Source organism: Oryza sativa, chromosome 12 (assembly GCF_034140825.1).
Source record: "Oryza sativa Japonica Group chromosome 12, ASM3414082v1".
NCBI classification, from domain to species: Eukaryota; Viridiplantae; Streptophyta; class Magnoliopsida; order Poales; family Poaceae; genus Oryza; species Oryza sativa.
The window spans coordinates 6,256,291-6,281,374 of NC_089046.1; the positions used below are offsets into that span (position 1 = coordinate 6,256,291).

Here is a 25,084-nt window from a genome sequence, read left to right on the forward strand (position 1 = left end):
TTTATTTATATGTTTTTTCTTTTCAGTTCACTTGTTTTCTTTTCTCTCTCTTTATCTATATTTTTCCCCTTTCTCTTTTCTTTTTTTTTCTTTCCAGTTTCCCCTTTCTCTGGTCTCTCACTTTATTTATATGTTTTTTTTCCTTTTCGGTTCTCTCGTTTTCTTTTCTCTCTCTTTATCTATATTTTTCTCCTTTCTCTTTTCTCTCTTTATTTATATGTTTTTCTCTTTTCGGTTCTCTCATTTTCTTTTCTATCTCTTTATCTATATTTTTCCTTTTCTGTTTGTCTCGTAATATTATCTTCAAAAGATATGCTTTATTTGCAACTGTTTTTTTGAATTTGTAAAAAATATTAAAGTGGTATATTATATGGCAAATGGGAACTTAAACCAAAATTTCAAATCAAATTTAAAATAATACAAATTATAGAAATTTGAAAGGAGCATATACTTCTTTCATATTAGCACTCAAAATCAAATTCAAAATAAAATAAATTTACAAACGAAACAGTCATTTTGTAAAGAATAAGAGTGAGTAGTCAAGAGAAAAGAAACTTATTATGTCTTACTCTCCTAATATTATGTAGATTTTTATAGATAGTAATCTAAATAATATATATTTTAAGTTTTCAAATCTGCGATGTAAATTGAAAATAAAAATAAATTTACAAGTAGAACATTTTAATTTGAAAAGAATGGTAGGAAAGTAAGCTAGGAGGAAGAGAAAAGGAAAAAAAAGGAGGGATAGCAGGATTCAAACCTAGCACCCTAGGGCTCACTGCTGAAGACATCAACCACCAAGCTATCACAGTTTCTGTTGCAACATAATGCTTGCGCATCTATTTAATCTCATTGGGACCTCAGCAACATAATGACTCAGCAAATTCATGCCACCTCGGATTAGAGCTCAGCGCCTAAGTTATTGGCGCTAGGACATTATAGCTCAGCGCCAAGGTCCATGATACTAAGTTTACGGACTATTTTTGGTTGAAGTTTTTTATAGGGACTAGTTTCAAAATAAGTTTTTGAAAAGGACAAATTTGTCAAAAAAAGGTATAAACTAGCCACCTAGTCGCGCTTTTGATCTGTTTAAGAACTTTTCTATATGGTCTATTAATTTAGGTAAGTTTTTAACAAGGTTTTGATATAATAAGTTAAACTTTTTTACAAAGTATTAATTTCCCTTGCTAACTATAAATTTAACTAAATTGTACTAGATGGTTATAAGATAGCTTGCTGCTTTCAATATATATATATATATATATATAAATGAAAGATAAGATAAAATAAGATAAGATTTGAATCTAAAGGGTTGAGTTAAACTCATTATTGGAGATATAATATTATAACTCTGAAAGTTAAGAAATACTATTTTGTTAGAGCATGTTACTTTATCTTGTTCCCACAAATTTTATGTTAACAAACTAAAAGTAATGGAAGATATAATAAGATAGATTCTACATAAAATTCTATAGTTACTAATTTTGATTATTGGAACAACAAATAAAATAACATCATTTTGCGTAAGGTAAAATCTAAACTGAGACCACTCTCGGTTTAGCCTTGACGAGAGACACCCATACGTGAGAGCACTCTAGGTTGCTACTAGTACACCTAATAGTGCATATCTTTCTTTCTTCTTATAGAATTTTCTCTTAAACTATTTATCCAATCTACAATCTGACTGCACCATGGTGTTCGTTGCAATTAAATCTTTATAACAAGATCTTACAATATTATATTATGATGGATAAAATATTTATGTTATAAATTACTTTTATTATATATGTAAGTTACTTTTATCATATATATAAATTACTTTTATAATTGATTAAATTACTTGTTAGACATTCAGTGAACAGATTACTTTATTGGTTAGTTCTATAATATGTTAATTAAATATAATTTCTAGATAGACGTATGTTTTTACCCCATAATAGATTTACTCTTATTGTCATGACAAGTTACTTCCTTTTTCTTTTAAGTTACTTCTATAATATATGTAAATTACCTTTGAGCTTTATTGAATTTACTTTTGTATGTCTAAGAAGTAATTTAATGAAATCTAAAAGTAATTTAGATATAATATAAAATTAATTTATTATTTTTACCAAAATGTAATCATGTGAGATCTTGTTATAAAGATTTAATTGTTACAAACACAACGGTGTAATCGTATCGTAAATCGAATGAGTAAATCAAAACAAAAATTCTATAAGAAGAAAACAAAGAGAAGCACTCTTAGGTGTACTAATAGCAACCGTACTTGAGAGTGAGGTAGCTAGTTATGACAATCCAGCTACCGTCTCGTCGTAATCACGTCCTTTGTGTAAGTACCTTAAACAAGGATTAGATAGAACTTTTAATAAAACTAGAAAGGAAGCCCGCGCAAATACGCGAGAAATTTATTTATTGTTTATAAAAAGAATACTAAAAGAAATCATATATGACTGTATTCAATATAAGAACCCTAGATTAACATATAATCGTAAAAGAAAAAATATTTATACTGTTAAATAGACCATAGACTTTATATACTGAATGGAAATCGCTATCATATTCAAACAGAAATCACTTTGTCTCAGTTATATGCAAACTTGCATATCACATCTTTCGCAAACATAATATGGGCTTTGATTTTTTTTTCTTTTATTATATATCTCATTCACCTATGCATTTTTATGGGTAATATATGAAGGAATAATTTATATTATCGAAATTATTTGCACTAATTGTTAGCGCTATTTACATGAGAACGGCATAATAAAAAAGGATATAATGTGGTTTCGTATGATATTTCCGTTTGTATGTATGTATGTTTTTTTTCTAGTGAATAGTAGTCTCTCGTACGCGCTTACTTTTTTTTGTGGACAAATATTTTTCTCTCATATGGGGTAGGTTGTGCATATATGTATTAATGGCGTAGGTATGTACATGTTTATATGAGCGCCTATGATTGCCTTTTACATTATTAATAAAAAAATACTTTCAAGAAAATTGGTGGGAGGGCTTGAAGCGGCGCCATGGCGGCATTGCTTCTTTGACAACGTCGCCAGGAGTGTTTGCTACATATATGTACAATTTAAAACAAAACGTTTGGGCTACAAAGAAAGAAATAGAAAACTATCAAGATGGGATGGATCGTACACATTCTTCTTTTTTTTCTTCTTTTTGATATCTCTTGTGTGCATACATATATAGGGATAGATTAGCTGATTTTTAGGAGCAAGTGATTATAATAGATCTAATCTAATGGTTGAAAATCATGGATTGATCAGTTTAAGTGTAAATTGATGACTTCATGTTTTTTTCTTTTTATTGTATTATTCTCTTCTTTATTTGAGCATTTCATAGCATCTTAGGAGTGTTTGTAGGAGTATAGGAATGCTATTATTCATACTCACAGTTTACTTGTAGTCAGCTATTTATTTGATTTGGCTTGGTGGTATCCTCTATTTACTACATATCATTTATTGATTGTTGCCTAATTAGTATCGTCCTTTATCTTCCGTGCTTCATGACAAACATGTTGATTGAATGTCAGGACACACTGTGCATGGATGTCATGTAAGCAATATGGCTTAGCAATTGGTGGATAGTGATCTGTATATAGAACCTATATACATAGGGATTAATTAGTGGAGACATTCGGTTGATCTATTAGGATAATCTTGATTAACAAATTATATATTTTATACTATATATTAAGTGTTTTCGTACATAAGTAATAAATTTATGGTTAAGTTCTAAAATGCTTATTTGATTGGCTACTCACTTAGTTATCGTGACTATGTTTACCGAATTGCTAAATGGTCCGTATTTGAAAAATATTTTCCATATAAAAGTTTTATAAAAATCAAATAAATTTACTTTTGAGTTTGTAATATTTAATACTTAATTAATTTTGCACTATTGAACTGCATCGTTTCATGTGACCTGGACAAGCTCAATGAATGAGCTAGATGGAATGAAGGGTAAGTAGGAGATAAAGAACATCAATATGGTGGCAAAAGAATATATTTGATCTTTAATTTTCCAATAATATATGAATAGAGAAAACACAAAATACGTGAAAAATACATTTATGACAAATTTAGATGTGATCATTTTGATATATGAGTATTTTTTAGGTTGAAGTTATTTTTATTTTCGAAAATATAAGTCTAATTTAACTATTATATAATCTACATTTTCAATTCATTTATGTTTTTCATGGATTTTTCGTTGACATGCGTCTAATTAGAATACAACATATTCCTTCCGTCCCTTTTATATAATATTTTTTAGCTATGAATTGAGACTAATGCTTGTTCAGATTCACGGTTAAAAGTTACTATATTTTGGAACGAGTATAGTATAATTTTACACCTCAAAGCATAATACTCAACTTATATGTGTATTATTATTTATTATGGTTTTAGCATAATTTTGTTGTTTCGTTGTTATTTGGTTGTCATGCAAATGGCAAAAGACAGTGTTTAGAAGAGTGTTTTCTTATATTTGGATTTAATAGGTTCATTGGTTTAATATTATGGATCTACCGATTTAAATTGACATTAATTAAGGATTACTTTTTTTTTCTTTATAATATTTTTTTCTAAATTTAAATTATTAGCTAGAAAATAGGAAGGTGAGAGAGAGGATTATTGGAGGATGGAGGAAGTGTACGTACATGCCTATGTGCGTGCACGGGGTGTTCGGAGGATCAGTCTGCTTTTCATCTAATCTAAATAGGAAAGAGAAAAAGAAAAAAAAATAGATGTGCAACCGGGAGTACGTACGTACGTTTGGTTTTTTTTAATACCTATCCACGTACTTAATGGGAAATTTTTACATAAATCTAATGGTTGAAAATAATGGGTTCACCAGATTAAATGAAATCGATGGTTAGATGCTTTACTTTTTTTTCTTAGAATTTCTATAATTTATTAGAGTGCAACATGGCGGTGTAAGAGCGTTTCTAGATATGCCACGTGGCAGCTTAGGAGTGTTTATAAAAAGTTTAATGGACTTTTAGTATAAAATAGATTCAGATGCAAAGTAGATCAAGAAAAGCCCATATGTGAATCCACGGGTTCGCACAATCGCACGGGTTATGAACTAGTAGATCAAGAAAAGCCCATATGTGAATCCACGGGTTCGCACAATCGCACGGGTTAAGGACTGTACTATTATTCATAAGAGCACACGCTTTCCTTGAACTGTCTGATTTTCCGAACCATTTGTTTGACTCACAGACAATCAAAAGCTACTGGATACCAACAACGTGCAACTGATATATTGAAATAGTAGTACTCCTGTATTTATCCACACAATTCAAGGCAGACAAACACAGCCAATCTTGAATCATCAACATGTCATCGTCCACCAAGAGAGTTGCTCACCATCTTCCGTCATTGCTGCTAACCGCGATGTACATTCTCCTCCAAGTCCAGGCCACCACCAATACGGCACGCACCGTAGTACCACCGGTTCGGTGTCATCCGGATCAAGCCTCAGCGCTGCTCCGGCTGAAGCACTCCTTCAACGCGACCGCCGGCGACTACTCCACTGCCTTCCAGTCATGGGTCGCCGGCACAGACTGCTGCCGCTGGGATGGCGTCGGCTGCGGTGGCGCAGATGGCCGTGTCACCTCACTCGACCTGGGCGGCCACCAATTGCAAGCCGGCAGCGTCGACCCTGCATTGTTCAGGTTAACCTCACTCAAGCACCTTAACCTCTCCGGTAACGACTTCAGCATGTCCCAGCTCCCGGTGATCACCGGATTCGAGCAGCTCACCGAACTGGTTTATCTTGATCTCTCCGACACCAACATAGCGGGCGAGGTGCCAGGTAGCATCGGCCGCCTTACGAACCTGGTCTACCTCGACCTCTCCACCAGTTTCTATATCGTCGAATACAACGATGACGAGCAGGTGACATTCGACTCAGACTCAGTTTGGCAGCTCTCAGCGCCAAACATGGAGACCTTGATTGAAAACCACAGCAACCTGGAGGAGCTCCATATGGGAATGGTGGATCTGTCCGGCAATGGAGAACGATGGTGTGACAACATAGCCAAATATACACCAAAGCTTCAGGTTCTAAGTTTACCTTATTGCTCACTGTCAGGTCCCATCTGTGCATCATTCTCTGCCTTGCAAGCACTCACTATGATCGAGCTTCACTATAATCACTTGTCAGGTTCAGTGCCAGAGTTCTTGGCTGGCTTCTCCAATCTCACTGTTCTTCAGCTATCCAAAAACAAGTTTCAAGGATCGTTTCCTCCCATCATCTTCCAGCACAAGAAGTTGAGAACGATCAACCTCTCCAAGAATCCTGGCATATCTGGTAATCTGCCAAATTTCTCACAGGACACTAGCTTGGAGAATCTGTTCCTCAATAACACAAACTTCACAGGTACGATTCCTGGTTCCATCATCAATCTCATATCTGTTAAGAAGTTAGACCTTGGTGCAAGTGGCTTCTCTGGATCACTGCCCTCTTCGTTAGGCAGTCTCAAATACTTGGATATGCTACAACTGTCTGGATTACAGCTAGTAGGAACCATTCCGTCGTGGATCTCAAATCTAACTTCTCTCACCGTTCTCCGGATCTCTAACTGTGGATTGTCTGGACCAGTGCCTTCTTCAATAGGAAACTTAAGGGAATTGACCACATTAGCATTGTACAACTGCAACTTTTCAGGGACGGTTCATCCACAGATCTTAAATTTGACGCGGCTACAAACTCTCCTGCTCCATTCGAACAATTTTGCTGGCACGGTGGATCTCACCTCATTCTCAAAACTGAAAAACCTAACTTTCCTGAATCTCTCAAACAATAAACTACTTGTGGTAGAAGGAAAAAATAGTTCATCACTGGTATTGTTCCCCAAACTACAATTACTAAGTTTAGCATCTTGCAGCATGACAACCTTCCCAAATATCTTGAGAGACCTTCCTGACATCACTAGCCTTGACCTTTCCAATAACCAAATCCAGGGAGCTATACCTCAGTGGGCATGGAAAACATGGAAAGGCTTGCAGTTTATCGTCCTGAACATATCTCACAATAACTTTACGAGCCTCGGATCTGATCCTTTTCTGCCTCTTTATGTGGAATACTTCGATCTCAGTTTCAACAGCATTGAAGGGCCCATACCTATACCACAAGAAGGTAGTAGCACGTTAGATTACTCAAGCAACCAGTTCTCATCCATGCCTCTTCGTTACTCGACTTACCTTGGTGAAACTGTGACTTTCAAGGCGTCCAAAAACAAACTTTCTGGGAATGTTCCACCGTTGATCTGCACCACTGCTAGGAAACTGCAACTCATCGATCTATCTTATAATAACTTGAGTGGCTCAATCCCATCTTGTTTATTGGAGAGTTTCAGCGAACTACAAGTATTAAGTCTGAAAGCAAATAAATTTGTTGGAAAATTACCTGATATTATCAAGGAAGGTTGTGCACTTGAGGCATTGGACTTAAGTGACAATTCGATTGAAGGGAAGATACCCCGATCTCTAGTTTCCTGCAGAAACTTGGAGATCCTCGACATTGGAAGCAATCAGATCAGTGACTCTTTCCCATGTTGGCTTAGTCAACTTCCTAAACTTCAGGTCCTTGTCCTCAAATCTAATAAGTTGACTGGTCAAGTAATGGACCCTTCATACACAGGACGTCAAATCAGCTGTGAATTTCCAGCACTCAGAATTGCTGATATGGCATCAAATAACTTAAATGGAATGCTGATGGAAGGATGGTTTAAGATGCTCAAGTCCATGATGGCCAGGTCTGATAATGACACGTTAGTCATGGAAAATCAATATTACCATGGGCAGACATACCAGTTTACCGCTACAGTTACATACAAAGGGAATGACAGGACAATTTCCAAGATCTTGAGAAGCCTTGTGCTAATCGATGTCTCCGGTAACGCATTCCATGGTGCCATCCCAGATACCATTGGTGAACTTGTTCTGCTTCGTGGGCTTAACCTGTCACACAATGCCCTTACAGGGCCAATTCCATCACAGTTTTGCAGGTTAGATCAACTTGAGTCATTGGACCTCTCTTTCAATGAGCTTTCTGGAGAGATCCCCAAGGAACTAGCATCACTGAATTTTCTTTCGACGTTGAACTTGTCGAACAACACGTTGGTTGGAAGAATACCAGACTCATATCAGTTTTCCACATTTTCCAATAGCTCTTTTTTGGGAAACACAGGTTTGTGTGGACTACCGTTATCTAGACAATGTGACAACCCTGAAGAGCCAAGCGCTATACCATACACTTCAGAGAAATCCATAGATGCTGTACTTCTCCTCTTCACTGCATTGGGATTTGGCATTTCTTTTGCAATGACTATCTTGATTGTATGGGGAAGCCACATGAGAAAACGACACTGAGAGTACTTTGTGTATGTATACAACTCTAGCAGTATTGAGTGAGGCCAATATTCTTAACTGAAGCTATGAACGTTCTGATTTGAGCAATAATCCTGGGACTGTTGTAACATGAATTCCTATTTGACAGGTAGCTAGTGCATTTGGTTCTTGTAATTATGTGTTGGACTAGTCATTTTCATAGCTGATATATGGACGAATTGTTTTATTTTATATAAATTTCTCTCAGTATATCATGGAAGACATGGTAGAAAGAAACCCAACCAGAAACGTGAAGTGCCACTCATCCCAATTATATGGTGTGGTTCTGCGGGTGATGACAAACATATAACAATATCCACGCTGTGATGTGCAGTTTGAGTTTTTACCGAGTTGTGCAGTCCCTTTTGGCCAAAATCTGTATGACCATAACAGACAAGATCAGAATAACAATAAACTGTCATGAAAAAGCCAATTAAATTTCACGATAATCAGAATGTACCCTTCAAGAAAAAGATGATTGTCATCATCACAGCATGGCACCGACGTAAACAGTAACTTGACCAAACTCTGAAGGCTCTCCTGGGCAAAACGTCGAACAGGGTGCCTGCACGGTAAGGCTTGTCAAAATTGGGTAGGCGGATGCTACAACCCGGCGTCCTGAGCACAAATCGATCGGCCGCACCACACCACTCACATACCTCTAGCCTTTAGGCGGAAGATGATTGCTGAGTTCAGGTGATATCAGATCGCCGCCCGCAAATCTCATTCGCTTCCTGTGGCAAGCAGCAAATGCAGGAGCTAATCTCCCATCTGTCACGCGGGAGAGACCTCCCACTCGTTCTCCCCTCACCTGCCGCGCCTTCGTGGAGACGACGAGTCCCTCTCGGCGCCCTTCTCCCGCGTCCGTGGTCCGCCGCCGCTCGGAGGGTTCGGGCTCGGTACGAAAGTTGTTTTCTACTCCATTCGTGTAGCTCGCGTGGGGAGTGGAGTGTGTTCTTTTTTTTTTTAACGGAAAACAGCGCTAGTGTGCTTTTTCATTGAATAGAGCTTGAGAAAATACAACCCCTAATGATAAAAAAAAAAGTCACGGTAAGCTACACACGAACGCGGAATAAACTGCAAGGGCCTAGAGACTAGCCTCCTCTTTGATCTTCGTTAAAAGGAAACTCATTGCCATCTCTTTGTGGTCGAAAATCTGTCGGTTTCTCTCCTTCCAGATCTCCCAGACAACTAGCAGGATCAGAGATCGAAGTCCTTTTTCTGGGACAGCGGACGTGTTTGCTAGGTTCTCCCACCACTATTGCACTTACTGGGCCTTCCCATTGACCTGGTTCCATCTATTGGTAGCCCACCCAGCTAGACACAAGGTGCCAGATTCTCTTGGTGTATCTACACGTGGTGATAAGGTGCAAGGCCGTCTCACCTTCTCGCCAGCTAGCATAGGGGGCATTGGCCGTTGTTTTGCCAACCCCTGGTCTGGATTTTGTTCTAGAATGCTGAGTTCGGCACCCAGACCTAGAGTTGGGAACTTCTCACGAGCACGCTTTTTAAACTGCTAAACGGTATTTTTTTTAAAAAAATTATATACGAAAGTTGTTTTAAAAAATCATATTGATCCATTTTCTAAAAAGAAATTAGCTAATACTTTCACGCGCTAATATATCGCTCCGTTTTTTTTCGAGAGTGATTCTTCTTTAGAAACCATGTGTTAACTTAAGAAATTCGGCTACAGCGCAAGTGTGAATCGAAATGACAAAATAGCACAGAAGGCAACATTTGTGTCTTCCGTTAGACTTGAGTTGGGCCCACATATTGGTAAATGATACCGTGAAATCAACAGATTTGTTTTGTTTCCTTGTGGTTAAAAAGGGTCTATTTCTACAGACCTATAGTGTTTCCTATATGCGTACTATAGATATCTTCTGTGCTTTTAAAACTCTCACTGATAAATACTGAGAACTAGTAGAACCTCTGGTTTCTTTCAATAAATAAACAGTCCGCAATGGGAGGAGGTGGATCAATAATGTGTTCAGATTTTGATTAGTTCCAGAAGTACTATGCTGAATTGATCTGTTGATTTTTCACATGTTGATTACTGATCAGTTGGTAAACTCTGAATTTATGTGCCAAACATGCATGCCATTTAACTTGCACAACAATAGAGACCACAAACAAAGAACAAAGTGATATAATATAATGTAGACCACGAACTTCTCTGAATATTCTCAACCTAGCATTACATGTAGGACAGTTGTCTTCCATTAACCATGATATGTAATTCTTGCTGAACGGAGCTGCTATGCTGCTCTTGGAGAAGCATCGCCGGCTCCTGCTCCCAGCTTCACTGCCTTGAGCATCCGCCCAGTTTAGTGTTATCAAAGCAACAAATATATGTGGCTTGAGGAATACATCCCAACTGAAGCTCAATACATAAAGAACATAGTAAAAATGGTGTAAACCATATATATACATTATTTCTGCACACGGTCCATCACTTATTCTGCTTTTCCTAATGCCTGTTCAGTTTTAAGCAATTAAAAACTGATATGGCAAACCAGAACATGTCGTTCTTCAGTTGAACAGGGGCAGATAGCGGAGTTGGTGCTGCCCTCGACCTCCTTCAGATTTATTGACGCCTCTCGGAACCGGGTTGGTGACGCGTGGGGATGAACATCGCCTGAAAGCGGTCTCCGAAGTGGCCACCGCCGTCATAATCGGGCACACACCGGAGGAATGGATCAGAGGGCGCTAGCGGAGCTCTTGCCCGCGCGCGCACGGCGGCGAAACGGGGTGACAAATGATGGACAAGAAGTTGGGGAAAGAACCGCCTATGAGAGCGGCCGCCGGAGGCCGGAGCAGATTGCTGCGTGCGCTAGGATGCACCGTCGAGTAGGAGAGCGATACAACCTGATGATTAATGGATACTCTTCTTTACTCTTTTTCATTTACGAAGTAGTACTGATAAAATCATACTCCCTCCATTCCAAATTGATCTACATATTTCATAGGTATACCAAGACCAAGAAAAACTAATAACTCTCTCATACTATATTTACTCTAGCAACAAACTCGATGCATGCACTATCCCTAATATTTCCTAGCCAATAGCAAATCAAGATATTGCATGTGGGTTATAAATACTTGTGTGCATAGATGTATGCATCAATGTCCATTTACTCTAATGCATAAATAACGAGACTTAATGGATTAACACAAATATGTAGATCATTTAGGAATAACCTCAAAAAAACTATATGTAGATCAATTTGGAATGGAGGGAGTAAATACCAGCATTACCATGATGATTATTATTAAAGTACTTATATGTCCTTACGAACCAATGGTCTAAATTGATTCTACTGATAGTATAATACTACTAGTAGAGAGCTTCCTTTATTCATGGGCTTCCGATGGATTATGCTGGCTGGGCCGCTGGGGAATTTTCGAAATTTTAATGGAAACTATAGGACAAATACGGTTACCGACAAAACGGTCGGAAAAACCTCCATCCCATTTCCGCTACCATTTCCGAAAAATATTACCGTTTCCATTTCCGACACCGACAATTACTGACAACGACTGAAATGGTCGGTGCAAATCGGAAATGGCAGCCAAAGATCTTGGAAATTTCTATACCATTTTCACCCCTATTTTGAGGGATACACACTACACATAGAATTCAGATGGATTGCAGTAACATGCATATTCATTTACCCACTATATGAAGGTTCCACGACACCAGGATAGAAAATGATATTTCACTGTCAATCAAACACCTCTATTTCTTCCATAAAACAAAAATAAAGCACCAAAATTACCATAACTCTGACACTCTGTATACAAGTCAGTCAAACTCTACTTAAAAAACAATATACACGATTGTTTTCTTTCCAAGCTAGAGAATTGCAGAGGCAAAGATGCTTAATTTGATATAGTTTCAGGACCTTCTCTTTCTGATTGTTTCTGAGGTGATCAAGGGTCAATAACAAAAATAATCTTTTAGTCTATTGTCTATAGAAGTACTCTCACAAGATTACTTCAACATATTGCTAGAATTGTAATTCTAGAGCAGACACCAAATCTCAAGCAGTCAAGACAAAGAGGATCAAATATCTATGGCTCGATTTCAAAGGTGGCAAAAACATTTCTCGAGGTGCTAATTTTCAAAGGATTTCCCCAGAAAGCTCATTTGACGAGAGGTCTAACAATTCAAGTTGTTTCAAGTTAGCAAACTGAACTGGGATTGGACCCGTAAGAGCATTATGAGACATGTTGAGAGCACGAAGCAACACAAGTTCCCCAATGCTTCTAGGGATTCTACCATGGAAAGCGTTATTTGAGACATCAATGAGTACAAGTGTTCTTAAGGTCTTGGAAATCGTCAGGCCACTACCTTTGTATGAGATTCCAGCAGTGAACTGGTATGACTGCATCTTGCCACGGTAATACAGATGTTGTTCTCTCATTAACATATCATTATCACACGTGTCCATTATCATTGATTTGAGCATCTTGAACCACTCTTCTGGCAATGTGCCACTGAGGTTGTTCGATGACATATCAGCAAACTGCAGTTTCGTAAATTGACAGTTGTTTCCACCTCCAGTATAAGAAGGATCCAATATCTGCCCAATGAACTTGTTAGACTTGAGGACCAGGACTTGAAGTTGAGGAAGTTTACTCATCCAACATGGGAAAGAGTCACTAATTTTATTGTTTCCAATGTCAAGGATCTCCAGATTCCTGCAAGCGACCAAAGATCTTGGTAGTTGTCCTTGAATCGAATTGCCGCTGAAATCTAATGCGCTTAATGCACAACCTTCCTTGATATTATCAGGTAACTCGCCGGTAAGATGATTATCCTTTAGACTTAGCACCTGCAGTGCATCTGCATCCTCCATCAGACACGATGGTATTAAGCCAGTCAAATTGTTGTTAGAGAGATCAATGAGTTGTAAACTCTTAATCCTATCACAGATGGATGGTGGAATGTTTCCAGATATGCTATTATTGGAGGCCTTGAAAAGGACAGTATTTGATAGGTAAGTAGAGAAATTGAGAGGCAGAGATGAGAACCGGTTGTTGGAGTAATCAAGGGTGACACTTCCTTCTTTTGGTATAGGTATTACCCCTTCAATATTGTTGAAACTGAGATCGAAGAATTCAATGTAAACAGGAAGCAAAGGGTGATCAGATCCAATACTCGTAAACTTATTATGTGATAGGTTGAACAAGGCAAAGCCTAGGTTCAAGGTCTTCCATGCCCACAGAGGTATTGCTCCTTGGATTTGATTATACGAAAGATCAAGAAAAGTAATCTCATGGAGATGCTGCAAGATGTTAGGGAAGCTAGATATACTGCAAGATGCTAGTCGTAACAAGACAATACTAGGGTAGGACACTACTGAAGAACTATTTTCACCATCCATCACAACTAGTCTATTATTTGAGAGATTCAGGGCAGAGAGATTTTGCATTTTGGAGTACGATGATAGCTCCACTGTGCCAACTAAATTGTTTGAATGGAGCAGGAGGTATTGCAAATGAGTCAAATTTAAGATCTGTGGAGCTATCACTCCTGAAAAGTGGCAATTGTACAGTGCCAATTTTGTCAGTTTTTTTAAGTTCCCTATGGAAGCTGGTATTCACTACTACAGATCCGGGCTTCAGTGACGGGTCATCTGTGACGGGCCAACGCAACTCGTCAAAGATGAGTCATCTCTGACGGGCCGAAAAAATATCCTCTTCAATATATGGCTACCAGGGAGGACCCGTCACAGATGTGAAGTCATCTGTGACGGCTTGCACTTGTAACCCGTCACAGATCGTCTGTGACGGGTCACAACCATGGCTCGTCACACATGACATGTCATCTGTGACGGGTGTAGTATTATGAACCATTACAAAAGAGACCACTCATCTCTGACGGGTCTTTAACTAACACACGTCACAGATAACGTTATCTCTGACGGGTGGTAGTTATGACCCGTCAGTGATGAGTGAAAATTCAAATTTTTAAATTTTGCAAAAAAACCTCGGATTGAAACATGTCCTATATAAAAGTTGTAGCTCTCAATGATATCCACAACTTTATAACTAACAACATTTCTATTAGAGATCGTTTACATCCCCGAACATGCATTACAAGTGATCAGATCTACTTTTAAAAACAAAATTTTGAGTTTTTTTTCAAATGACATGGATGGATACATGCCCCGTATCAAAGTCATAGAACTCAATCAGATCTACAACATTATAATTGAAAATATTTTCATTTCACAAAATTTACATGTTATAAAGTGAGATATATTTTGAAAAATGAAATTTTGAATTCTTCAAACAACATCGGATGAAGATATTTTCTATGTAAAAGTTATAAAACACGATGAGATCTATAACTATTTAGTTGATAATATTTTCATTTGAAGTCATTTACGGTGTTAAATATATGTTAAATGATTCAGACAAGCAATAACAAAATAATAACATTGGGTTAGTAGTCAATATGTGTTGAGTAGGTGAGTTGGTAAGGGAGCTCTATATGGAGGTTGAGGTCTTGAGTTCGAATCTCACTTGTAGCATCCAAGTTATATTGCGTGAAAAATTGTGAATATGGAGGTTGAGGTCTTGAGTTCGAATCTCACTTGTAGCATCCAAGTTATATTGCGTGAAAAATTGTGAATTTGTAGGTAGTGATGTGTAACCATGTATAGGATGGCTAGTAAAATTCAAAATATTTTTTTGAGGTTTTTTGTTGCGTTTAAAATTCAAAAATTGTATTTCTTGCTTTGTCATCAGTGACGGGTCGTAAGTTACAACCCGTCAGAGATGAGTCCTCAGTGACGGTCAGGTAGTTACGACACGTCACTGATGACTCATCTGTGACGGGTGACAAGTTTTAACCCGTCAGAGATGACTTATATACCGGTCAGAGATGGGTTATCTGTGACGGGTGTTTCATCCGTCACAGATGATTTTGTCATCAGTGACCACTAATCACTGACCAAGACCAAACCCGTCAAAGGTGAGGGTTTGGGCCCGTCAGAGATGACCTGGTCCGGCGTAGTGATTGGTCCGGACAAGCCACAACTGAAGAACTTGAGAACAGTAAGAGAAGTCAGGTTTGAGATCCATGATGGTATGGATCCTACTAGCTCTAACCCAGACACCTCTAATAAAGACAAGGATTTCAGCTGACCAATGGAGGAGGGCAGCACTCCAGAGAAACCACTAGCTCCAAGAGCCAACTCCTTGAGAGATCTAAGGTTGCTGATAGAACCTGGAATTGTCCCTGAGAAGTTGGTGTTGCTGACAGATAAACTCTGTAAGCTACTGTCACCTGAGAAACTAGTAGGCAAATTTCCGGAGATTCCTAGATTTTTGGTGAGGTTAATAGTTGTAAGTTTCTCATGCTGGAAGATGATGGGAGGGAACACCCCTTCAAACATGTTATTTGAAAGCTGAAGAACACTAAGGCTGGGGAGTGCAGCCAAGAACTCAGGAACTGGACCAGACAAATGATTGTAGTGCAGCTCTATCACTGAAAGTGATCGCAAGGCCGAGAGCGAGTGGCAAATGGGACCGGAGAGTGAGCAGTACGGCATGCTAATGACCCTCAACTTTGGCGATGACCTGGCCATGGCGTCGCACCACCGTGCAGTGCCGTAGTTGCTCGACATGTTCACCATCACCATGCCCAGGCGAAGCTCCTCCAGGTTGGTGAGGTTTGCGAGCAAGGTCTCCAAGCTCGGCTCCGAGAGCTGTGCCATTGTGTCCGAGTAGTAGTACGTGATGCTGTACTCGTCGTCCAACTCCTCTACAAAAAATGTCGTCGACAGGTCAAGATAGTTCAGGCTGGTGAGGCGGCCGATGCCGGCAGGTACCAGACCAGCGAAGTTTGTGTTGGAGAGGTCAAGATGGGTGAGTCCGGTGAGCATCTCGAACCCTGTGGCTGGGAGCTTGGACTTGCTGAAGTCGTTGGAAGAGAGGTCAAGGTATTCCAACGAGGTTAGGCTGAAGAGTGCGTCATCAAGACCTGAGGAGGCTTGCAAATCACGGTGACTCAGGTCGAGGGAGGTGACACGGCCGCCGGCGCCGCCGCACCGGACGCCGTCCCAGTGGCAGCAGTCTGCGCCGGCGACCCATGACCGGAAGGCGGCAGGGTAGTCGCCGATGGTGGCGTTGAAGGAGCGTTTCAGCTGGAGCAGCGCCGATGCCTGGTCTGGGAGGCACGCAGCCGGTGCTTCCGTGGAGCTTGCATGGTCAGCAAGGCCGTGGATGAGTAGCATGGCTAGCGGAGGCATCAGATGGTAAGCAGATCGCATGTTGAAGAACGGGCTGGGTTGGGTTTGTTTTCTACGTACTGATCTATGGCACACAAAATACAGGTACATCTACTTGCATTTTATACATGTACTCCATCTGTCCAGTTTAGAAAAGTCGTTGTTTTGATTATCCATTCTACTCAAACTTTTGGAACCTCACAATTTTCATAAAGACTTGAAATATGTAGGAAAATGATGTGTATATTTGTGTTGAAAATAATTTCTATAATATCGTAATTCTATCTAGCTAGCTGGTTTTAAAAATTAGTGGTGGCAGTTTATCCAGCCAACCGTCCATATGTCGTATTAATTTGATTGAAAACTCTTTTCAAAAATAAAGAAAAGAAAGATTGAAAACATAGGTCCATATGACACGGCCCATTTCAGTCGATAAGTTTTGAACAAACGGTTTCGTAGTCAGCGGTTGACTGAGGCTTTAGTTTTTTTTTAAAAAAAATGGTGATAAATCCGATGTCATTATACGTAGCCAAAGGGTATATTTAGATTCCAAGTCTCGTAACAATAAAAAAAACACTAATACCTTGTTCTGTTAATCTATAAGAAAGAGGGATTGAAGGGGATTTTTGAGAGGGAATAGTTCTGCACCACAATAGAGTGCATTAAATCACCCTCCAAATCCCTCTCTATTCTCTCGTGGGAGGGATTAAACGAAGAAGATTAGCTTTAATCTTTTCTTGCCTAACAAGCTCCACCGAATAAAAAACATGATGAGCCCTGACCTGAAAGGCACATAACTGAGGATGGGTAGCATGGCTAAGGCTTTGTTTTAAGATTAATTAAGTATTAGCCTAAAAAACTTGAAAAATAGTTTGATATGTTTTTTTAAAGCAACTTTTATATAGAAAGTTTTTATAAAAAAATATATCATTTAGCAGTTTGAAAAGCGTGAACGCAGAAAACAAGTAAAATGAGTTAGGAAAGAGGGGAAAAGAACATAGTCTATGACTAGCAGAGGCATGAGATGGTAAGCAACTCTCATTATGGAGGACAATATGTTGGAAGATGACTGGGTTTATTTTGTTCTCAACTCTATGGTACACATGAATAAATACATCTACTTATCTACTCGATCTATCTAGTTATTCCCAACATCCGTTTTAGTCAAACCTTTGAAACCTCATGATTTTTTTAAAGACTTGAAACGCGTTTGAAAATGATGTGTATATATTTGTGTTGAAAAATATATATTTTCTACGATATCATAATTCTATTGGATTTATAAATATAATCTATCTATCTATTTATCTATCTTTATACCTCTATACTATTGAGCACATTTTTTTTACTCTCACGTTAACCAGAAAAATCTGATGACTACTGATTAGATTACTCTTATTATGATGACCCTAGATTAAATATCTCACCTAACGGGTCAACTTTGAAGGCCCAATCAATTCATATACCAACTCAACCTCTATGAATAAGGGTCAGTCCTGAGATTTCGGTGGTCTAGGGTCGGTCCTGAGAAGTGATATCCATATAAAAAAAATCAAACATATTGGCCATTTGTAGGTGTGAAATCATTGATGATAAGTATCACTATCATCTGTATTTCTTGAAGTATCTATTTTACTCCTTAAATTTTAATTTATCCATTGCTCAATTAGCCCAATTACTCGTTCTTTTTTTAATGTATACTTTCTCGACCACATTATATCCATACGGGCAAATTAGTGAAAGGGAACATTTTAAAGTTGAACTCATAGCTTAAGGCTATAGAAGTACTGTATTAATTCAGAAAAATATAACCAACAATTATATTAAACTCACAAATCGACATAGTCTGTACTATTTAATTAATTTGTATCCCTAATTTATCAATTGACCCCTTGTAATTATGTAAAAAAAAGATAATCTCGAGCTAGATGACAGATTGAGATTGACAGAAAGCTTTGCGTACTTACCACCGCCACCGTCGACCTTGTCCCTGCCGCCGGCTGTTCCCTCGGTCGCAAGGGATGGGGTTCTAATTAATCGACGTTCCGATGGTCACCCTCGATCTTGATGGCCAGCCAATGGCGCAGCTTCCGCTTTAGGTCGCCGAGAACACCGCGCTACGTATATACACGCCTTCCTCGCCAGCTACTCCAGGACTCTGCCTCCAGTACTGCTCCTGCTACCCTCGCCTCCTACGCCTGCCGTTGCCACCATAGACTAGCGTCGAAGCGTAGCAAGAGGATTGCGGCCAAGCTTGCGCTCGCCGGCCCGAGTGACATGACCTTATGTGCGCAGCACAATTTGATGCGCAAGCTTGGGTTGGTGCCTGAGAAGGGTCATGTGTTGGCCGAGGCTGTTACGGCTTACAACGCCCTCTTCTCCCAGCCCCTCCCTCTGGATCACGCCATAGCCCTATCTTCACTCTTCCCCAGCTCCCTGCCTCCGACGCAGGCTGGAGTGTAGTGGGATCCCCAACCCCACCATGCATTGGGATAGGAGATTTTTCTTTTTTAGTAGCTTATCTTCTTTGTATTTGTTTTTTTTTTCTTTTTTCACTACTAGAGGACCCCTCTTCTATCCCAGTTCGCAACCTCCTTTACTTCCGGGTAACGAACCAGGAGAAAGAATCCAGGACTAAAGAAGCCAGTCTTTAGTCCTTGTTCAAATACCTGGGAGTAAAGATTCATCTTTAGTCCCGGTTGGTGTGGCAAAGCCACATCCTGGTTGGTCCCTTTTTTCCATTGTTTCTTTACTATTTGCTAGGGTTAATCCCTGTATTTCCTCCAAAATCAAGTGGGTTGCATATCCCAAATCAAACCCTAAATCCCCAAATCAAATTAACATCCCAAATCATTCACATCACAAATCCCAAATCCCAAATCCCAAATTATTCACACCACAAAGCCTAAGTTACTTATACAAACAAATTAAATACATCATAAATCCTTAAAAAAATTACACACAAATCAAATACACCACAGATTATACATCTCAGATCCATGCAATTAATCACAAATTATATATAAAAAAAGAAACTATACATCACAAATTATCAAAAAAGGAAAAAAAAGGGACGCCGCTTGGCCGCCTAGCATGCGTGCTGGCCACCGCTCGCCATGGCCCCGCCGGCCGCCGCCGCCTGCCACTGGCCGCCTGCCAGCGCACGGCCGCGCCGGCCGCTGGCCGCCGGATGGGAGGAGAGGAGGGGGAGGAGAGGGGAGAGGAGGAGGAGGAAGGGTAAGGAGGAGAGGGGAGTGGAGGAAGAGGGGATCGGATCTGAGAGGAGGAGAGGAGATGATCCGATCTTATCTAAATACTTTGTCTGGGACTTAACCGATCAGATATGGGAGTAAATACGGTTGAAGTTACCAACTGAGACTAAACATAAATCTAAATACCTACATTAGTCCCGGTTGGTACTACCAACCGGGAGTAAAGATCCTCAGTCCCTTGACATGCCTCTGACATGGGATGAACCGGGACTAAAAATGATCTTTAGTCCCGGTTGGAAACATCGACTGAGACTAAAGATCAGAATTTTTTTAATCGGGACTAAATTTAGCCCCGATTCTTTTTGGAACCGGGATTATTGTAGAAATCGCCCGACCCTCAAAAGATAACTTCTCCAGTAGTGTTTCCTTGACCCCTGGCAACAGCCTTATTACCATGTGCGTTGTGTAATCAAATTTTACTCTCATCTTCTAATATATTGACGTACAATCCTTTTTGCCGGGATCCCAGCAGGCAGCAGTGCCATGATTGGTGTTTATATCAGTGGCGAGATCGATTCAAGCATTCAGCCCAGCACAGCGGCCAGCAATTGATGCGGCACCGGCGACACCAAACGTGCTCATCCAGCACGTCGATCGTCGATATAAGTAAGCATGCGGGCATGCGGCTGATGTGCTGCGCGCATGGCGTCACCAACCAGCACGGCAGTCGTCAGATGAGATCGATACTCGCACGATTGCAAAATCATGGAGCTTAATTAGGAATGCCCCCTCACGTGTCTAGCGGCAGAAGATCGCTAAGTAGTCACACACCTAGGAATCGGGGGCCAGAGCGGTCGCCCCGCTCAGGGCCAGGCCTATGATAAGGTCCCATCTCGATTTTCCAGGATTGTTGCTACGAGGGGACACGAGCGTTAAGCTGCGGCCATGTCGTCGATGTTGAGGTGCATGTCGACCTCCTTCGAGTTTGCCTGTTGACCTTCGGCCAGTTTCTGGAGTCAAGCTTTGATTGGTACTTTTAATTTTCAATTAGCTGGTTCTTTACATGTTCGTCATCTAAAAAGAAATTAACTTACAGACTGTACACACAGAACCTCTAATACAAGTCGGCACTATAGACGCTGGAAATAGCTAGTAAAACCGACACCTATAGTGCCGTTCCCGCCCACGCCCACACCAGCCTACTTAAACCGTAAAAACTAGCACATTTCTCTTCAAATAGTTAGGTGCCTATTACCCTTGTCAGATAAAAGTGTCGGTTTCTATATAAAATCCGGGACCTTTTATTCCCCATCTCATCAAAGTAGTTGGCACGGGGCCCACCCTAAAACCAGCATCTTTGTGGTGAAAGAGATATGTGTTGGTTTTATTTATAGAACCGGCACCTTTCACCCTCCACCTCCTGAACTAGCCGTTGGGGGGCCCAACTTATAAACCGACACCTCTGTACTGTCAGAAATAGGTGCCAGTTTTATGTCTAGAACCGGCACCTATCAGTCGACCACATATATAGGTGCTATCCCACCCGCCCAGCTGATTGAGCAAGAAAAGAGCGGCGTCTCTCATTTTTGCCTGATCAGCTAGAGGAGGGGGGGGGTGGTTTTGCTCTATTTTTTTGTTTGGTTGAAGATTAATGTCTAGAAAGAAAATATTCATTATTTCTCACTCCGTTCCTCTCTCATTTGATGATTTGAATTATTGTGTGCTCCATATGCATGCAAAATTATGTGTTGTTTTTAGGGATAATTCTTCTTATCTTTTTGGTGTCCATTAATATCATTAGATCTATTCTCGGATGACATGCTAAATTTGAATTAATGTTTTCTATTCTCATTAGATCTACTAGTAGCCTTACTCATAGAGTTTATCTATTGTTTCTAAAAGTGACACATGTGATTATTTGATAAGGTGGAGTAAAGAAGTGGGAAAGAGAGAACGAACAATACCCCACATATAAAAGATAATATCTACACAATCTCTAAGAAAAGTTTAAAGTGAAATCCAAGAAAAATATAAAGAGAATGTGAAATAGTATGAGAGTGAAAAAAGTTATATATTATACATGTTATCCTTTAACTAGTGAAATTGTAACATCCCGATTGTTGACGGTCGTTATCGATTAGTTTCGACCGTCAATATTACCAAAATAGAGGAGAACTAGTGATGCTTGCAATGCATATATCTGTTAGAATAATAATATTCCACTAGTATTAGGTATACTAACCTTTTGCAGAGAATGACAATAAAGTGGAGGAAAATCGACATCAACTCAGACGATAAATCAATCGGAGGATATCGAGAATCGGACTTGTGTATGAATGTGCCAAGAACGCAGACTTGACACGATGAATCAGGCCAAAATTCACAAGTCTACGAAGTGAAGCAGCGGAGGAGGCCACCATTTTTCGTCACCTCGGACAATATCTCAACATCAACATTTGTGGTGCTGAGATATTAGTTCGGCGCTGATCTCGATTGCACTAAGCAAATAACTTATTTTTACAATAAATATTTACACGGTTAATTTACTCTTTAAAATTTAAATTTTTAAGATGGTCAAATTTTCGGCCAAAACATTAGGATTAGCTCAGGTCAGCTCGGTTAGGTAAATGAGGTAAAACATGGGCCTGGCTCAGCTCGTTTCACGGCTGGAGCCAGCTTGCGATGGCTCTCGAGCCTTCCAATGTGATGCATCTCTCCCCAAATATAATTCGTAAACTATGGCTAGTATAAGAAAATTTTTCTTAAGGATTTCAATCCTCCACAAATCCTTTGAAATTTCTTTCAATCCAAAAGAGGTCTAACTGTACATGCTGGTTGAGCTATGTAATTAATTAAACTGACCCACAATTTTCTCTCATAACATTTTCAAAACATTTAATTGTACAAGATGGTCACGGTCGTTGATGGCGCAGACTCGTAGGCTTGTAAGTCTTCTCAGTGAACATTAGTCCTCTCTTTTAGCAGAGAGGCCAGATATCCTATTCCGCGCTTACGCGCCGGGAAGAGAAATCATGTGCACGTGGCACGCGGTTTTCGAGAGGCAGATCCACGCGGTAGCATAACTAACCTTGTTAGATTTAGATAATGACGATAATTAAGTTAATATTTTTTTTTTCTCTAGCATATTGAAAAAAATTCTATAAGTGAAATTGGAACTTTCAAAAAAAATTATGACTTTCTATTGAAAAACTAAAAGACATACCGAAAAGTTGAAACTCTAAACTTAAATTTTAAAAATATTCAACTCGAAATTTAAACATTCAACATAAAATTTGAAAACTTTAGACTCAAGATTTAACGTTGAAATCAAATTTTGAAAACTTTCAACTTGAAATTTAAATTTGTAAGTCAAACTTTGAAATATTTTAACTTTTCATCTCAAATTTGAAACTTTCAACTTAGATTAAAAAGCTTTTAACTCAAAATTTGAAAACTTTCAACTCCAGATTTGAAACTTTTTATTCATATTAGAAAACTTTCAAGTCAAGATCCGAAAACTTTCAACTCAAGATTTAAAAACTTTCAACTCAAAAATTTTAAAACACATGTATTAAAGAATTAAAAAATGGGAAAAGAGACGAAAAAAGAAAAATGCGCTGAGGGAGGGGGCGCTAAAATAAAAAAAATGCGGAAAAAATGGAAAAGAGAGCGTGCGGGGGAGTGCTCCTGTTTCAGATTATTTGTTGTTATAGCAAATCTTGAAAACCGTGGCAAAATCAACGTACTTGTTTACCGTCAGTACCAGTCCTCCCAGCGACCCAGTGCTTACTGCTTTCGAACAATTTTGGGTTTAAAATCAATTTCCACGAGAGCAACTCTTCTGTTTTTGGCTAGGCAAATGAACTGTGTAGAGCAATATTCCCAATTGTTTGGTGTCATATACGGGATGTTTTTCTTTTGGGTATTTAGGCCTTCCTATGCATTACAGGAATATTTGGGTATTTAGTCATTGTCATGTCATTGAATAACAAGTTGAAAAGAAATTAAGTAGTTGGAAAGAACATATGTCCCTGGTCGGAAGACTTGTCATTATCAACTTAGTTTTGACGAGCCAGCATGTTTTCTTTTTAGAATTACGCTTTCTCCATTTAGTTCCATATAGTATTACGTATATATTGAGTTTTTTTTTTGGCAGCGTGCATGGTAACCTTAAAAAATATATAGACTGATAAAATAGAATATTAATTTGCCAAAAAAAATCAAGGAGGTTCATGTAATTTTGCTATTCTTGAGAAGATATATCAGGACTATATTTGTCATAGTAAAACTTGGTATCTTCAGGTATTAGATATCTCAAGGTGTCAAATTTTTTTTGCGTAAAATTTAGGTATATTCAGATACTTTCTCAAGTACGATAAAATTTCTCTAGATATATTAGTAAACCAATGTCTTGCTTTTCAAGTTAATAAATGAAGATTGCTATATGTGGCTAAACATCCTTAGGAACAAATATTTAGTCAATTTCCTTGAGCTTCTATCGAAGAAAACTACACTAACACATAACAATTAATAAATACATGACACCACCCAAACCGATATATACAAGACATTTTCTGCCCAAGCTGAGCCACTTGGGGAGCACACTTGAAAACCGGCAGAGATGAGACTTGACTACATTTGATCACAATCAATATTCGTGCATGCATCTTCCGTATTTACTGTGGGAAGACTTTCAAGTCGGTCAATATACATTATTCCATCTATTTAAAAATATAAGCAGCCTTTGTTTCCATTTAAAAATTTTAACATATTACAAAAAATTAATAGTTGAAGTATTATATATTTTGGATAAAAAAATAATATTAGAGACCGTGTATAAACCTAATACAACTTATATGTTCAAACGGATGTATAAATATTTATATCTTTTTGAAAATATATAAGTTGTATTAGGTTTATGTTTATACTTCCATTTGAAAATATAAGTTGTATTAGGTTTATGCACGGCCACTAATATTATATTTTTGAAATGTGTGTCGACCTGAAAGCTTCAGCAGCATCCGTATTGCCCGCCATTAATCCACTCGATCAACATTAACTATGGTATCATCACAACAAAATTTACGAACATCATTGATTTACGATTTTTTCATTAAAAAGGTTAGCTTGATATTAATATGACAACTAAAAAAGCGTTAGAAAAAAACATCACGAAGACAAACAAAAATATCACCAATGGTATATTTTTTAGTAAATT

General features: G+C 38.8%; 3 protein-coding genes and 2 long non-coding RNA genes across 5 annotated transcripts; 2 read left to right on the top strand and 3 right to left on the bottom strand.

The window, feature by feature from the left end:
• Positions 1 to 5,095: 5,095 nt before the first annotated feature.
• LOC112937430 (receptor-like protein 7) lies at positions 5,096 to 8,549 on the top strand. Its single transcript, XM_066306004.1, has one exon. The coding sequence runs from the start codon at positions 5,355 to 5,357 to the stop codon at positions 8,391 to 8,393; it is 3,039 nt and encodes a 1,012-aa protein (XP_066162101.1). The 5' UTR covers positions 5,096 to 5,354; the 3' UTR covers positions 8,394 to 8,549.
• A 319-nt stretch (positions 8,550 to 8,868) lies between these two features.
• On the bottom strand, positions 8,869 to 9,294 carry LOC136354498 (uncharacterized). The gene is made up of 2 exons (XR_010738146.1): positions 9,071 to 9,294; positions 8,869 to 8,976 (listed from the first exon to the last, which is right to left on the bottom strand). It is a non-coding gene; the product is annotated as an uncharacterized lncRNA (long non-coding RNA).
• Positions 9,295 to 12,535: 3,241 nt separating this feature from the next.
• Positions 12,536 to 13,970, bottom strand: LOC107278725 (receptor like protein 27-like). The gene has a single exon (XM_026021932.2). The coding sequence runs from the start codon at positions 13,847 to 13,849 to the stop codon at positions 12,536 to 12,538; it is 1,314 nt and encodes a 437-aa protein (XP_025877717.1). The 5' UTR covers positions 13,850 to 13,970.
• An 898-nt stretch (positions 13,971 to 14,868) lies between these two features.
• On the top strand, positions 14,869 to 15,114 carry LOC136354683 (uncharacterized). The gene is made up of 2 exons (XR_010738254.1): positions 14,869 to 14,919; positions 14,991 to 15,114. It is a non-coding gene; the product is annotated as an uncharacterized lncRNA (long non-coding RNA).
• Position 15,115: 1 nt separating this feature from the next.
• On the bottom strand, positions 15,116 to 16,742 carry LOC107279605 (receptor-like protein 7). Its single transcript, XM_015763577.3, has one exon. It carries the CDS (start codon positions 16,694 to 16,696, stop codon positions 15,365 to 15,367), a length of 1,332 nt encoding a protein of 443 aa, XP_015619063.1. The 5' UTR covers positions 16,697 to 16,742; the 3' UTR covers positions 15,116 to 15,364.
• Positions 16,743 to 25,084: the final 8,342 nt, after the last annotated feature.